At 59.8% G+C, this 15,189-nt stretch overlaps 1 protein-coding gene across 3 annotated transcripts in view; it reads right to left on the bottom strand.

Annotated features, from left to right (window-relative positions):
* The window catches only part of LLGL2 (LLGL scribble cell polarity complex component 2), a 30,964-nt gene that overhangs the window by 4,518 nt on the left and 11,257 nt on the right, over positions 1–15,189 (bottom strand). For all 3 annotated transcript variants that reach the window (XM_081110735.1, XM_081110734.1, XM_081110736.1), the window contains exons 3-15: positions 7,869–7,966; positions 6,621–6,702; positions 6,268–6,383; positions 5,708–5,866; positions 3,958–4,120; positions 3,659–3,791; positions 3,270–3,324; positions 2,533–2,687; positions 1,159–1,376; positions 1,012–1,079; positions 759–912; positions 569–673; positions 79–371 (exon numbers count right to left, since the gene is read on the bottom strand). In XM_081110735.1, the coding sequence (XP_080966861.1) occupies positions 79–371; positions 569–673; positions 759–912; positions 1,012–1,079; positions 1,159–1,376; positions 2,533–2,687; positions 3,270–3,324; positions 3,659–3,791; positions 3,958–4,120; positions 5,708–5,866; positions 6,268–6,383; positions 6,621–6,702; positions 7,869–7,966 (1,799 nt within the window). The remainder of the gene's footprint in view (positions 1–78; positions 372–568; positions 674–758; positions 913–1,011; positions 1,080–1,158; positions 1,377–2,532; positions 2,688–3,269; positions 3,325–3,658; positions 3,792–3,957; positions 4,121–5,707; positions 5,867–6,267; positions 6,384–6,620; positions 6,703–7,868; positions 7,967–15,189) is intronic.

Raw genomic sequence — 15,189 nt, 5'->3', positions numbered from 1 at the left:
CATCGGACCATTAGCACGGCCAGGGCCCGAGGGTCCGCGCCAGGCCCCAGCCCCAGCCCCCATGGGCAGCCTGCTCACTTGACAAAGACCTGCCGCCGCTGCTGGTGGTCAAAGAGGCCAAAGCCGTGGCTGGTGCCGAAGGCCACGAGCCGCCACTCCGAGTGCAGAGCCAAGGACGTGACCACAGCCGGGGGCTGGCACTGCACCAACACGAAGGGCTGGAAGCCGGGCTCGAAGCGCACAGGTCCTGGGCGGGCACACAGGCGCTCGTGCCCCTTCCAGCGGTAGCCCTCCTGGTCCTGCAGCAGGTCAGCCTCCACCTGCTCCACCACGTGCTCTGCCTCCTCGTCATTCAGCTCCAGCACCAGCACCTGGATGGGATGGCAGAGGGCTGAGCCAACCCCAGCACCCAGGGACAGCACCTCGGGGTGGGGGTGGGGGTGGGGGTGGGGGCTGGCTCCTGTTCTGCTGTGCCCTCATCCTGAGAAGGAAGCTCATGGGCCTGGACGTCACCCAGAGTCACCCGATCACTCCTCCCCCTGCTCCCCACCCCATCCCCGCCTGCTACCTGCCCTGCTGTGCCTGCCACCGCCAGGTAGCCGCTGTATTTGCAGAGGAAGATCTTCTGGATGCCCAGGCGGGGGTCGTCACTGTAGGGATCGAAGGAGCCCACCTAACGGGAGAGGAGGCCCACGGGTGGCCATGAGCACTGGACCCAGCCTGTCCCCGCCCTCCCGTGCCCAGGCTCCTGGCCTCACCTTGCGGAGCGGGGGCCACTCGTCCTCACCCTGGGCATTGAGGTGCTCACTGGGGTCCGTGTCGGTGAGGAACACAGGCACTGTGCTAAGTTTGTAGAGCAGCCGCAAGCAGACGCCCGAGGCGTCCCAGAACCGCACGGTGCCGTCCTCGTGCCTGTAGGCAGAGCCGTGAGAAGGATGCCGGGCGAGGGTGCCAGGGACTGCTCCCACCCTGTACATCCTCCTATGCAGAAGAGCAGCATAAATCACCTACCCCGTGAGCAGCAGGTCCCTCTGGGGCGGGGTTGGGGCCAGGCTGATGCCACCGTCAATAGGCCATTCCTGGAGGGTGAGACCGAGACGTGCGTGCGGGAGCTTGGCTCCCAGGTGGGGCTGGGGCCAGGACGGGTGCTGGACCTACCATGGTGGAGAAGTGTGTGTTCTGCCAGCTGCCGGCAGCGATGATCCTCTCCCACAGCTTGAGGGGGATGTTGGAGACGTGATGGGAACAGGTGATGGCGGAGCAGTGCAGGGAGGCCAGGTAGGGGGGCTGTACTGGTGGCCAGCCGTCCGTCCGCAGGTCCAACACCACCAGCTCCTCCTCGGCCAGCACCACCAGGGCGTAGGGGTCATCAAAGGCTGGGGGACAGGCCAAGGGTCAGGGGCTGCAGGAGCCAGTAGGAAGCAGTTTGCCCAGCCTGGCCCTGTGGAATCTGATGCTTTAAGGGTTGGAGCCTGGGAATCTGCATTCAAACACAAGCTTGAAATCTAACCGTGTATAAAAGGAAACATACGCCACGACCAAGTGGGATTTATCGCAGGTGTGCAAGGCTGCTTCAACCTTTGAAAACCATCACATCAACCGGCCAACGAAGAAAAGCCCATGATCACATGCAGAAAAAACCTTTCCTAAAACCCAGACCCACTCGTTTATGACAAAAACTCTCAGTGAACTAGGACTAGAGGGGCGCTTCCTCCACTGGACAAAGCACATCTGTGAAAAGCTGCAGCTAACATCTTCACGGGGAGACACTCGAAGCTTTCCCACTAAGCGCAGGAACAAGGCGCCTTTTCAAGTACCAGCTAAGGCAGTAAGCTGCGAAAAGGAAGCACAAGGTATGCAGACTGGGATGGAAGAAATAAAACTGTCTTGGTTCACAGATGACAGGGCCTTTTATGTAGAAATCCAAAAGGACTGACAAAAAAACTGGACGCTGCCCCCAGCACCCTGTGGCAGGAATGAGGAGTTCCCCCACTCCCTCCCCTGGCGGCCTCAGGCCTTGTCATGTCAGTCAGGTGGAGAGAAGGCCCGCCTCCTGGACACCTCCCGCCAGGCCTCCTCTCCAGGTTTTGACAGCTGCCCTTTCTGGGCTTGCCTGTCGCCCAGTGTATGAGGCTACTCAGGGCTTTGCTGTCCTGGTTGAGCTCCAGGAGGCCGGCTCAGAGCTGGCCCCGGCCCATGAGGTCTTCCCCATGTCCACACCAGGGCCCCTTTTTCTCAGCTGGGAGGGTATTAAACCCAATAGTACAGAGCTGCCCCCTTTGGACCAAAACCCCATTTGAGTCAGGGAAGGGCAAAGAGAGCGTGGAGTGGGCAGGAGGTGGCCAGCAAGCATGGAGCCACCAGACTGGCAGAGACAGGGAGAGGGGGACTGTGGCTGCTGCCTCAGCGGCCCCCAGGGGGTGGCCGGTTTGGGAACCTCTGTGCAGGCCCCTCCTTTTATTTACAGACAGGACGGCCTGCCTACACCTCCCAGAGGCCGCCTTCCCCACACCGCTCCCTCAGCTCGCCTACCCGCCGCTGGGTCCACCTCGGAGAGCACAGTGAAGTCGATGACCCGGGAGGTGAAGTCGAAGGCTGTCTGCTGGCCATTGTGCACCACGGAGATGCAGTGGCGGTCCCCGTAGCTGGCCCGAGGCATGCCACCCTGGAAGATGGTGAAGGGCAACCTGCAGGCACAGAAGAGAGGGGCGGTGGGCTGGGGCTCTCGACACAGCAGCAGACGGCCACTGGCTGAGCTGGCAGCGTGGACTGCCTGTGACTGGCCTCTGTGCAGGAGCCGGGGGGAGTCTCATCTCAGGGTGAGTGGCCACTCCAGGTCCCCAGGAGGGGGTCAATAGGCCAGACCCCCATCTCTTCTTGACTGCAGCAGCCCCGGGGAACTTGGGGGTGACGGGGGCATGCAGGCTGTGGGTTGAGTCTGCAGCCACCCCTGCTCCAACCAGAGCTGCCCCCCTCCTGCTTATGCACGGGTCCCCGTGTGAGTGTTTGAAGAAACAGGTCTGCTGCTGACATGGTCTGAAACCTGCCGATCTTAACCGCCTCCCGGGAGTGGGGAAGGGAGAGAATGGGAATGCTTTTTCAGGACCTGGCCATGAGGTATGAATGGCCCTCTCTCCTTCCCTGGAGTCTGAGACCTCAACGTGGGACCCTAAGGCACAGTCCCCCCCTCCTTCCCTTCCCTCCCACAGAGGCCTTCCAGCCCTCCAGAGACAATCTGGAAAGGGAAAAGGGCAGACACTGGTACCTACCCCTGCTTGGTTGTCAGCCAGAAGATTTTGGTAATAGCTTTGCAAGGAAAGGGACCTACAAGAACAGGAATTATTAGCTGGAACGGGTCTGCCCACCCGCAGAGGCACGCGGGTCTGCACGAGCAGAGTCCTCACCCCACACCCTCTCCGTAGACCTCTGCTTAGGAGCTCGGCCCCAAGGAAGCCACACAGGCGCCAGGAAACCCACCCTGTGGCTCTGGACAAAGCCATCACCTCTCTGCGCCCCAGGTTTTACTTCTATGAGGGGGGTGCCTACACCTGAATGCAGGAAGGCCGGCTGGGAACAGAGGACATGAGTTCGCACAGTGAAAGGCAGTCCCAGGTGACAGGGCAGGGCCAGGCCCCCGCCAGGCGGACGGAGCACTGACCGTAAGGCACGCAGCTGCGCAAGGGCTCCAGTTGCTGGGTATCGGGATTCACAGGCCACTGGCAATAGCTGCCATCCGAATGGCAGCTGACAATCAGGCGGCCATCCCGCTGCCAGCAGGCACTGTCCAGTTGCTTCAGGGAAGGAAAGAGAGAGAGCGCAGGCTGGGGTCAGGGCGATGGTCCCGGTCCCGATACCGATACCCCCGCCCCCACCCCCACGCTTGGCACAGGGGCTGTATGCGATAATGGGATCTGGGAGAGCCCCGTGGCGGCTGCCACCAGCCCAGGCACCACCCACCTGGCTGCTGAGGAAATGGCAGAGCACGCGGCTGCCCCGCAGGTCCCAGATGACGATGAGGCCCCGGCTGTAGCCGATGAGGACCTGGCTGGGGTCTCGAGGGTGCTCCTGCAGGGCCTCCACCATCTCAAACACCCGCCGCTGGCGGGCCTCCTCGGGCAACCTGGGTGAGGGGAGCACTGTGAGCCCACACCGACGTGCACCCCGGGGCCTGGCTGAGAGCACGGCACAGTGGCACACGGCACTCCACGTGGCCGTGGGCACTGAATGTGAGCACGGAAAGCTGCGGGCACACATCATCCAGGGGGGAGAGAAGCAATGCGTAGAGCAGGACAGTGGTGCCCTGCTAGGATGTAAATGCAGGAGCACAACTGAGGAAAGGCAGGGAAGTGGTTTCCAGAAACGTCGCTGTGGTGGGAGGGAGGAAGGGAGTCCCTCCTGAGAAGGGCAGGTGGAGGCTCCTGGGAGGCGGCCGGCTCTATTTCTCTGCCCGGGGGTGGCTGTAGGGATGCTTACTTTACAATCCACTGAGCTACACATTCACATTCAGTGCATTTCTGTAAGGAGGTGGTATTTCATCCAAATAAGTGTTTAAGACCCACAGAACAAAGCTCTATATTAGTTGGCCTGGCCTTGAGCCTTGACACCTCCCCCCTCCTTCCCTGGGCCTGGAATGCTGATGTGATGTCTGGAGCTGCTGCAGCCAACAGAAGGCCATGAGGTGGCAGGCATGGGACCAAGAGCCAACTCTGAGGATGGGCAGTAGGAAACAGCCTGAACCTGAGGGCATTTCTACACCCAAACCAAAGCCCTCTGCACTTGCCCTGGCGCACACAACCCCCAAGGGCACCCTCTGTACTTATGCACATGCCACGTACCAATGCTGCACAGCACACCCTGTGGGCACCAGCCTCTAGAAACGGGAGTGGGGGGTCAACTCCCTGTACCCTTATCTGTAACCGTTCAGTTTTTGATCTACTACTTATATAATTAAAAATTTCTTCCCCTTAACTTAGAAGTAAGCAATGTGACAATTACACCATCTTGGAAAATAGAGAAAAGAAATAATATCAACAAGAAAAAGAGAGAAAAAAAGAATAATATCAAAAGGAAGCTGTGCAGCAGGGTTGATGCCACTCGCCCCCGGGGGACCTCCCTCAGACAGCTCCTTTGCAAGAGTATCAGCACCCTCGCCTCCCCGGACCCCTAAGAACTGCAGGACGTTCTCCTGCTGCAACCCCCGTCTCCTCCCTCTTGACCCAGACCGGATCACACCAAAGCTTTGGAGCACGCCCTGGGTTGTGGCTGTCAGGACCTTCGGCCTGGAGCCTGCGTGCGAATGGAAACCTACACAGACGCCAAAGCACAAGCGTGGGCAGAAGCTGCCCGGCTGGCGTGGGGCGGTGTGTGTCGCGTCGGCCCCACTGGAAGCCCCAGGGGTTGTGAAATACATGGCACCAGGGCAAAGAGGCTAAGAGTTGGTAACATGACACCATCATGTTGAGCCTCATTTTCCTTTTCATTAAATGAGGTGGTAAGTTACCCGCAAGACCCTTCTAGTGCCATGATGATAACATCCTATGGGGTGAGGTTCTCAATTTGGGGGACAGGTGAGGAGCTGAGCTTCTCCTCCCGTCCGCCTAGACTTCCCAGGAGAGAATAAGCTCCTGACACATTCCCGGGACCAAAGGGAGAGGGTCAGGCCCAAGTCCAGGGGACGGGTTCCTAGCAGCGGGGTCGGCGGGCTCACCGCTGCAGCACGGTGTCCGAGCTGATGGTCCGGTCCTCCAGCGTGCGGAAGCCTGGCACCTGCACCACGAACACGCTGCCACTCTCGGTGCCCAGGTAGAGCGTCTTGGAGGAGGAGTGTGGCAGGACCACGGTGATCTGTGTGGCGCTGGGGGCAGCGCTGTGGAGGGGAGCAGCTACCCGTGAGCTGGCCGCTGTCCAGGCAGGGACCCCACGGATGAGCTCTGGCTGCCCTCCCCACCCCGGGAAGGCCATCCCTAGGAAAGCAGGCTGTAGGTCTTTTTTAATAGAGTCCAGAGTCTCGGGCCAGGACTAAGATATTGGCTACATTCTGCCAAGACGGGAAGCAGATGGCAGAGTCCGCCCAGGAAGCAGAGACGCCCTGGGAGCCTCCTGCGCAGCCCCGCCCACTCCACCCAGAGCACCTTCGGGTGGCGTCGTGTGGGCTCAGACGCCTGCTAGGACCCCCAAGGGCTCCTAGGACCTTCAAAGGGTGATCCCACCCTGAAGCTGGGTGCATGGGTCAGGGTGGCTGGGAGAGCAAGGGGGCCGAATCCTTACCCTGGGGGGCCCCGCAGCGTGAAACTCTCGTCTTCCTGCAGCTCGGACACCCCGCCTTTGACCTTCAGGCTCCACAGGTGTAGGCTGTTGTCGTCCAGCAGGGTGACCAGCTGGCACTAGGGAGGGGACGGGGGCAGGAGCGTGCTGTCTCATTGACCCGGGAGCGCCAGCATTCGCGTGGCCTTTACACACCACGGCGGTCTCAGAGACCCCCAAACCCACAGGCCCCCCTACTCTGAGGGGGAAGGGTGGTGGTCCCAGGTCCTCCCAGGAGCACCACACCCAGGGCCCCCAGATGCTTGCCTCTCCTTCGGGAAGATGTGAGAGTAAGAAGGGCGCGGAGGGGCCCTCACCTGGCCAGGCAGGAAGTAGATCTGCACCACAGCGTTGTTCTCCCTGTGCAGCCCCATGAACTCCACCCCCGGGGCACCGTAGCTGGGGGCAGCAGGCTCAGGAAAACCTCCAGAGGCAGACGCCACCCCTCGCCGGCCCGAGAGCGGGGACTGGGCCCCATGGCAAGGCGTGTAACACACGGTGGCTCGCCCTTTCCCCAGACAGCAGGACTGGGGCCTGGGGTGGGGAGGAGGGTGTTGGCCAGTGACCTGACCCCTGAGGGTGGGAACAGCCAACCAGGGAGAGCCTTCCCAGCCAGGCAGGTGGGGATGACTGTGTAAGGGTGACCCCGTGGCAACTGTTAGGCTGCTCAGCGCCACCTCCCACCCCACCCCTACCCTGCAACCTGAGCTGCAACAGACCCATCAGCTGCCGCTTGGTGGCATCTGTGAGAAGCCGCGGGCACCCCTGCGGGCCCAGCCCCAAGAGCTGTGACCAGGAGTCTGGGCAAGGGGATTGGTCACCAGGATATGGCCATGGCCTGGCAATGATTAACCGGCTGAGGGAGGGCTGAGCCAGCAGTGGGACTGGGCCCCTGCCCTGCAGTGTTTACACCACCTCCAGCCCAGCCCCGTGGCTGCAGGCCCCCAGCCTTCCCGCCTCTGCTGCGGCAGAGAGGGCACTGGCTCACCCCGGGGGCTCACCCTGGGCTCAGGTTAGATGGGGCAGGAGTGCGCCAAGGTTTGTAGCCCAGCCGGCCTGGCCGAGCAGTGACCTGTCCTGGACCCACGGGCTGCCTCTGAAAGGGCCCAGAGCTAATGGTTCAGACAAAGACGCCCAACCAGACACTATCCAGCCTCAGCCGGGGGGGGGGGGGGGGGGGCCGTCCCTGCCAACCGGGAGTCCGCTTTACTCTCTCTGGTGCGTGCGCACGTGCGGGGCGTGTGGGGGGAGGAGAACCTGGAAGAGCGGCTCCCCGGCACGGCTCCCCTAGCCTAGCCTGGCACTGCTCTCTGGTTTGAGAAGAGCCTGGGCCAGTCCCCCGACTCCCACTGGGAAAGGCTTCTTGGCCCACCCCCCGCCTCCATGGACTGCACTCAGGGCTGACCCCAAGAGGCTATGTGGGGCGCCCCTAAGTGAGAAGGACCATCCCCAACTTGCTTTGTTTCTTTCCTGGAGGGCGGGGTCCTTGCTGCACCTCACCAATGCCAAGTCCTCGCCCCTGCCAGGCCTTCCCAGGGCGGGAGCTGGAAGCACAGAAAGGATACAGCTTGACGGCTCCGGAGCGGGTGCCGATGGCCAGGATGCGCAGAGAGGGGCTGTAGCCGAGGGCGCTGGGCTGGTGCGGAAAGCCATGTTCCACCGTCTGCAATGACAGCCACACGGTCCTACAGACACGTCCAAGAAGCCACAGCAGAGAGCCACCCCAGCAGGAAGGCGGCACCGAGTCCCATTCAGGCTCCCACCCAGACACCCATGTGGGGCCATTCCGTGCCCCCCTCCCCCAGCCCATGTCTGACCCTGTCCTGGGCCACCTGACCACCCATCCCTGGGAACTCATTTTTCCTGACACACACTGGCCACTTGGTCTCCAGGAACTCTCAGTTCCTCCACCAGGTGTACTGTGGGCAACTCCCAGCCCCCCTACAGGGGGTGCAGGAAGCTTTGGGGGCCTGGCACTGGGGTCCGAAGGAAGCACGGTGGCCCTTCCCAGCCCTGCACAGTCCAGGCTCCTCCAGCCCTGACTGTCTGCGCTGCCAGGGCCCTCCTAGCACGGGAGCTCTCCGTCTTCCCAGACAGGAAACTCCCAGGTGCTGGTGCAGGCACCTGCTCTTGCTCATGGCTTAGGACAGAAGTAATCCGCATTCCAGAAAACTTGGAATAAAGGAGTTTTAAAAAGAAAACAAAAATAACCTGTGTTCCTACAACCAGAAGTAAACCTCGCTAACATCTGTGTGTGTCTCTCTTCCCCGAGCTTGTGAGTGTACGCGTGTGTCATGCCTTAAAACAGAGACCTGCCCTAGCTGGTGTGGCTCAGCGGATAGAGCGTCAGCCTGCAGACTGAAGGGTCCTGGGTTTGATTCCAGTCAAGGGCATATCCTCGGGTAGCAGGCTCAATCCCCAGCGTGCAGGAGACAGCCGATCAATGATTCTCTCTCATCATTGATATTTCTCTCTCTCCCCCTCTCCCTTCTTCTCTGAAATCAATAAAAAATATTCAAACAAAAAACACAGAGACCTAATTGGGGCCCTACCACCTGATACTCCTGTACCCGAGTAGCCCTGTAGCCTGTTCCCCCCTGTAGCCTGTTCCCCCCTGTAGCCAGCGCAGGTTGTCAAAGCACTGAAATGACCCAACGGTGGAAGAATACTCGCTGTGGGAGGTGCCCTAGCTCACCAGCCTCTGTTGTGAAACATTTTCTTTGTTTCTAGAGGTCCTGCAATTGCCACTTGACCGATGACCCCTCCTGGACTCCCGTCTCTGCCTGCAGCTCTGAGCATTCCCGCAGGCAGAGGCGCCAGGGATGGAGTCCAGGTTTTAAAGGGACGGATAGAAACCCTACAGATTACTCGGCAAACCATCTCAGGAAGGCTTCTGCTGTTTCTTTATCAGCTAAGCCTACCCCTCACCTCCCGCCCCAGGGGCCCCTGAACCTGCAGACCTAGATGACAGCAGGCAAAGGGAGGCCAGCACCTGCTTCCAAGTCTAGTGATTTCTTCTGGTTTAAACCATGGAGACGGCCCTGCAGGAAAAGGCCGCGCCGATGAGGCCGCTCTCCTGCGGCCCAGGGCTCTGCTCTGGGCTTCGGTTGGCTATCCAGTCGGGCCTCCGAGGAGCAGAGAGAGATAAGCCCTGCTGACAGCTGGAATGATAACTTTGCAAACCCAATGGCTGCCCGCCTGCTGTCCAGGCCCGTGGTCCATGGTCGGAGGCCCCATGCTGGGGGCAGGCCAGGGAGCAGCTCCCAAAGGGCCTATTCTGGGGACCCCAGGTGTGGGCAGCGCCCTCAGGCCTGGCTCTTTGCCAGGGACACAGGCTGCCCTGAAAACGGCTGGGCGGGCAGTAGCGACCCAGCAGGAGCCCCGCTGGCCGCCCAGGTCCCTGCTCAGCTATGTCAGAAATGCAGAGCCTGGAGGAGCCGTGGGGAGATAGCGAGTGTCTGGAATGCAAACATTTCCCAGGAAAAGGAGGGCAGGGCACATGAGGGGTGTGGGGGACAAGCTTCCCAGGGGCCCCCACTAGGCCGCAGCCAGCCCAGGTTGCTGGGGCCACAGGAGGCCAGCAGCCAGAGCCTGGGAAGACGCTCCTGGGACGGGAGCATTCTCCCAGAACCACGGCAGCAGCAGGCTGGGGTTTGGAGGACTCTGCGGGCAGCGTCCTGCAGGAGCCTGGTGGCCAGTAGGAGGCCTGCGCCCGGCGTGACCCAGCACGACAGTCGCAAGGCAACACTGAGCACTTGCAAGGTGGCTGGTGCCACCAAGGGGCAGACTTTTTAATTTTATTCTATTTTAATTAACTTGCATTTCAGATGGATGCTCACTTCAGTTACTGGAAAACTCTGTAGGAATGTTCTTGGGTTTCAAAGGAATAGGGGCTGGAGTTGGGCAGACGAAGCTTTGGATCTCCTTTAAAAATATATATATATATATTTATGGATTTCAGAGAGGAAGGGAGAGGGAGATAGAAATATCAATGATGAGAGAGAATCATTGATCAGCTGCCTCCTGCTGTGGGATCGAGCCCACAACCGGGCACGTGCCCTGACTGGGAATGGGAATGGAACGGCGACCTCCTGGTTCATAGGTCAACACTCAACCACTGAGCCACACTGGCTGGGCTGGCTCTCCTTTTTCAGCTGTAAATCTTTAGCTCTAAACTCAGACCACATATTTCCAAAGAAAATTTAATGTCCAAACTGAGATGTGCTGTGAGGGTAAAACATACCTGGGATTTCAAAGACTTTTTAAAAAGTCCTATTAATTTATATTGAAACAGTATTTTGAATATAGTGGGCTAAACAGAATTTTTCATCAAAATGAATTTCACTTGTTCAAAGAATTTTGTGATAGGCCTTCTGGAATATTTCAAATCACATATGTGGCTCTTACTGTTTTCCTCTTGGGACTTGAGCTGCCCTACAGGAGGCTGTCTCAGGCCGCATGGGCAGGCAAGTCCCGCCAGAAGACAGCCTGCCGCTTTGGGTCAGGCTCGCAGGCCTGAGAACACAGGGCTGACTCCCTGGCAGGCAGTTCTCCTAGCATCTCCCGACCCCTCGTACCGCGGAGCGGCCTTACCCAGAGGGACACAAATGTCGGGCCCACCACTCCTTCACTCCTACTGATTCCTCACGTCCTCCAGGTCCCGGGGCACTGTGCTGGCCCTCCCTCCCCGCTTTCCCATAAGCTGACCTAGACAGACAGGCACTGAGTCGGGCCCACGAAGCTCTGAACCCCCCTCTGCCACTTAGAAGGTGTGTGGACTTGGGCAGCCACTCGGCCTGAGCCTCATTTCACATGTGATAAGTGGGACGACACCAGCGTTGTCCTTGGCTCGAACACAATGAACCTTAAGATGAACCTTAAGACCACCTGAGGCGGCTGGAAGGCTCAGCTCACCCCACAGACACACAGGCCCTGCCGCTAAGGCCAACTTCCTTCCCAGGTTCTCCTCTTCCCTGTACCCCTCAGGGTGTCTTCTCTAAGTTGACAACTCTGGAGGGACAAGGCTCCCTTAAGAACAAATAAGGGGCCTGGCCGGCGTGGCTCAGTGGTTGAGCGTTGACCTATGAACCAGGAGGTCACAGGTTCAATTCCCGATCAGGGCATATGCCCGGGTTGCGGGCTCGATCCCCAGTGTGGGGCGTGCAGGAGGCAGCTGATCAACGATTCTCCCTTATCATTGATGTTTCTCTCTCTCTCTCCCTTCCTCTCTGAAATAAATAAAAATATATTAAAAAACAAACCACAAATAAGAGAAATTTCACAATGACCCTACTTGGCCAGGGGCCAGGAGAGTGGGATCAAATGAGAACAGTGTGGTGACGGGGGATCCCGGGTCCCAGGGTGGGGAGGAGCGGCGGCAGCACCAATTCAACATTCGAATAAGGCCCCCAAGTCCCCGAATGAGCAGAGCTAGTCCTGCTGCAGAGACCTGGGCTAGGCAAGGAGGTGTGGGGCCCCCAGGGCAGGTATGGGGGGGGGGTTGTGTTAGGAATCGGGAAGGAAGGGACTTGGATTTGGGGAGAGGATCGAGGTCAGTTAATGGAGGTGACAGGGAGGAGCGGGAAACCGGGGGCGGGAGCAGCGTGGGCAGCAGGAGGGCGAAGGTACCTCTGGCCTGTGTCCAGCTGTCCCCTCAAGCCCAGGTGCTCTGCCCACTCCTTGGGGGCCCCTCCCTGACACCCCAACAGCCTTTTAAGACTCAGCTCCCTCCTGGACATGCAAGTTCCCCACGGGCAGCACCTTCCCTCCCGGTCCCCAGAGCAGGGAGGGGAGATGGCCTGCTGTGCGACTTCCAAGGCACAGAGCCACCCCAAATGGGCCTCCACCCAGGACAGAGGTTGGGGTGGGACAGCAGGCACGGATCCCCGGGCGGCCCTCAAAGCCCGGATCCCAGCTTCTCCAGCTCAGATTCGAGCTGGAAGGATGACCAACGCCTGGCGGCCAACCCCCCTACCTCCTGAGTTCAGCATCCAGCCCACCTGGCCCTGCCCCTGCCCCCACCCTGCTCCTGGCTCAGGGGACCTCTGCCAGGGGAGGAGAGAACAATGAACTCCTTTGACAGAGAGCTGGGAAAGGAGAGGTTTGCAGGAGCCGCCAAACTGCAACACTAGCCTGGTGTGGGCGAGAAGGCCCGTCTGTCTCCCGCTGGCTCCAGGACCCATTCCCGGCTCCCGGGGGGGAGATGGCAAGGCTGCTGGTCAGAGAGCGTGGGGGTCCTTCATCCTGCCCTCGGCAAGGGGGGGCCTGTCCAAGATTGAGGGCTGAGGAGTCCCCAGAGTGTGGGGTGATGGGAGGGAGGGCTGCCAGGGCCACAGGGGGCACACCAGGTTGGCTGGGTGGCACTGCCCAGACCGGGTGTGGTCAGCTCAGATTCCTGGCGGTGGCAGCAACCTGGCCTGCCCGGTGTGGCTGTCACCTGACACCAGGGGCCCAGCTATGAAAAAGCCAAGACAAAACCACCTGGCCCTGGACGGGGCAGCAGGCAGGCACACAGTGTTTGTTCAGGGCCCGGGAGGGGAGGAGGGGGCCGGCAGGAAGGGCCCAGGTGCCCTCATCAAATGGCCGGTCGTTTCACCAGGGGAAACAAAGGCCAGGAAGGGTTTTTACTCTGACACGAGCTTATGTCCGCTCAGAGTATGTTCCCCTCTACTGAGGTGCCATGGAGTCCCTGGGTCCCCTCAATCCATCCTGTCAGCTGACTCACCCGTCTCCCCAACAGCCTGAGGACCCACCACCCACCAGATCACCGCTTCACAGGCGGACAAACGGAGGCTCACGGGGTGAAGTTACCAACCACACTGGGGGGCCTCATTCCCAGCCAGCGCCCCCCACAATGTGAAAGCCCTGGTATGGCACCTGTGTGCCAGGCACCTTCAGAGCTTTCTATACCCAGGGCTCTGCTGTGTCGGGCCCAGACTCCCAGGTCCCAGCCTTCCTGGTCTGACACTCAACAGCCTGGGGGAAGCCTGGGGAGGGACTAGTATGGGTGGAACCATGTAGGTTCCCAAATCTTCCAGGATGTGGCCTCACCCTCCAATCCCAACCCTCCAGGCTCCACCATTCACCCAGAGCCTAGATGAGACGAATCCCCACAGCCAGACTCTCCCCTCTTCCTCTCTGCTCCCAACCCGTGGAATTTCAGACTATCGGCCCCCTCCCTCCCACCAGGAAGGCAAAGGTCTTATCTGAGATTCCCAGAGCCCCAGGCCTGGGCTGTATATACAGTAGGTGCTCATTCTTGCAAGTGAATGGAAGGAGGAAGAAATTCCAGGAGCCTCCCCTACCCTTCCTGACCAGGCCTGGGGACGGGGTGGCCAGGTGGGGGGACCACCAGTTGGGGGACATGGAGGGACGATTCCTCTACCCTAGCCGCACCCCAGCCCCACCCTCCTAAACAGTAGAACTTGGGGCGGGGGTTCATTCCTCCTTGCTGAGCCTGTTTTTCCGGTTTCCAATGAAATTGGCCACCTTTTCAGGGTGTGAAATTCTGGCGTTGCCAGGGGCATGGAGGCACATAGGGGTCACCCAGGATCCTCCAGCCGGTGCTGAGGTTCTGAGACAGGCACCCAGCAAACATGTGCTGCTCCCTTGGGAGTAACAATGGCAGGTCCCCAAGGGCCCCGAGATCCCCCAGTTCCAACACTGCACCCCATTTCCCCGAGACCCAAAAGCCCTGCCCACAGCTTCCTTCTGCCAGTGGGAGGAGGCACTCACTTAGGGAAGCCTGGGTCTCTGAGGCCAGTGGCCTCATGGCAAGCGCTGAGGGCAGCCACACCTCCCACAGGCCCAGGAAGTCGAGGACAACGGCAGAGCACGAGGGGAAAACCGCCCACCTCGAAGCCCTGGGAGCTCTCCGGCCCTGGGAGGCTGCCTTTCAAAAGAGCAGCTCGACTACTGTGTCGAGCACTTAACCGATCTAATCCCACGTGTCCCTGTAACAAGCCTGTGCTGACCCTCCGCACAGGGTCACCCGGCTTTACGTGGTGAAGCCAGATTGGGACCCCTGTCCATCACCACCTCCTCGAGGGGCCCCCAGTCTGCCTCTTCCTGCAGTCCACCCTCTGGGTCAGAGGAAGCCTAGGCGTGGAGGCCCAGGGCCTAGATCAGTGGTTCTCAACCTTCTGGCCCTTTAAATACAGTTCCTCATGTTGTGACCCAACCATAAAATTATTTTCATTGCTACTTCATAACTGCAATGTTGCTACTGTTATGAATCGTCATGTAAATATCTGATATGCAGGATGGTCTTAGACGACCCCTGTGAAAGGGTCGTTCGACCGCCAAAGGGGTCACGACCCACAGGTTGAGAACCGCTGGCCTAGATCAAGGCAGAGGTGAGGGGCTAATTACCCCAAAACAGCTGCAGATTGCTAGGTGGCCCCAGAGCCAATAAACCACAGCTGTGCTCCTCCTGTTTACAGCTCTGGCCTTCTCGGGCACCTGTCCCCTTGGGGGAGCCCTGAGGAGTTTCTGGACCCTCCCTGTGATCTCAGGTGACATGTCACTCTGGCTTTGGGGGCCTTGGAGCAGGTGTGGGGTTGGGGTAGTCAAATGCCAACCCTGGCAAGTTCCCCAGTGCCTCTCCCCACTCATCCAGGCCTGGAACCTGCCAGGAATCACGTGTTCCACCTACAGAAAGTTGTGTTTGCCTCTGGAGGCAATTGGAGGAGGCAATCGAAGGAGGGTGGGAACAGCCATGGCCTGTAGCCACACCCCCAAGGGACCTGGGTCACAGGAACATTATTTCACCTGGCAGGCTTTGATATGCTTTCATCTTTCCTGTCCCTAAGCCTCCTCACAACCCTGTGAGGAGGTAGACAGGGCGGACTGTTTTATCCCCATTTCACAGGCGGGGAAACCGAGGCT

The sequence above is a fragment of the Myotis nattereri genome, assembly GCF_964212035.1.
Source record: "Myotis nattereri genome assembly, chromosome: 16".
NCBI classification, from domain to species: Eukaryota; Metazoa; Chordata; class Mammalia; order Chiroptera; family Vespertilionidae; genus Myotis; species Myotis nattereri.
The sequence above is the reverse complement of the archived record's forward strand: the minus strand, read 5'-3'. Positions and strand labels throughout refer to the sequence as shown.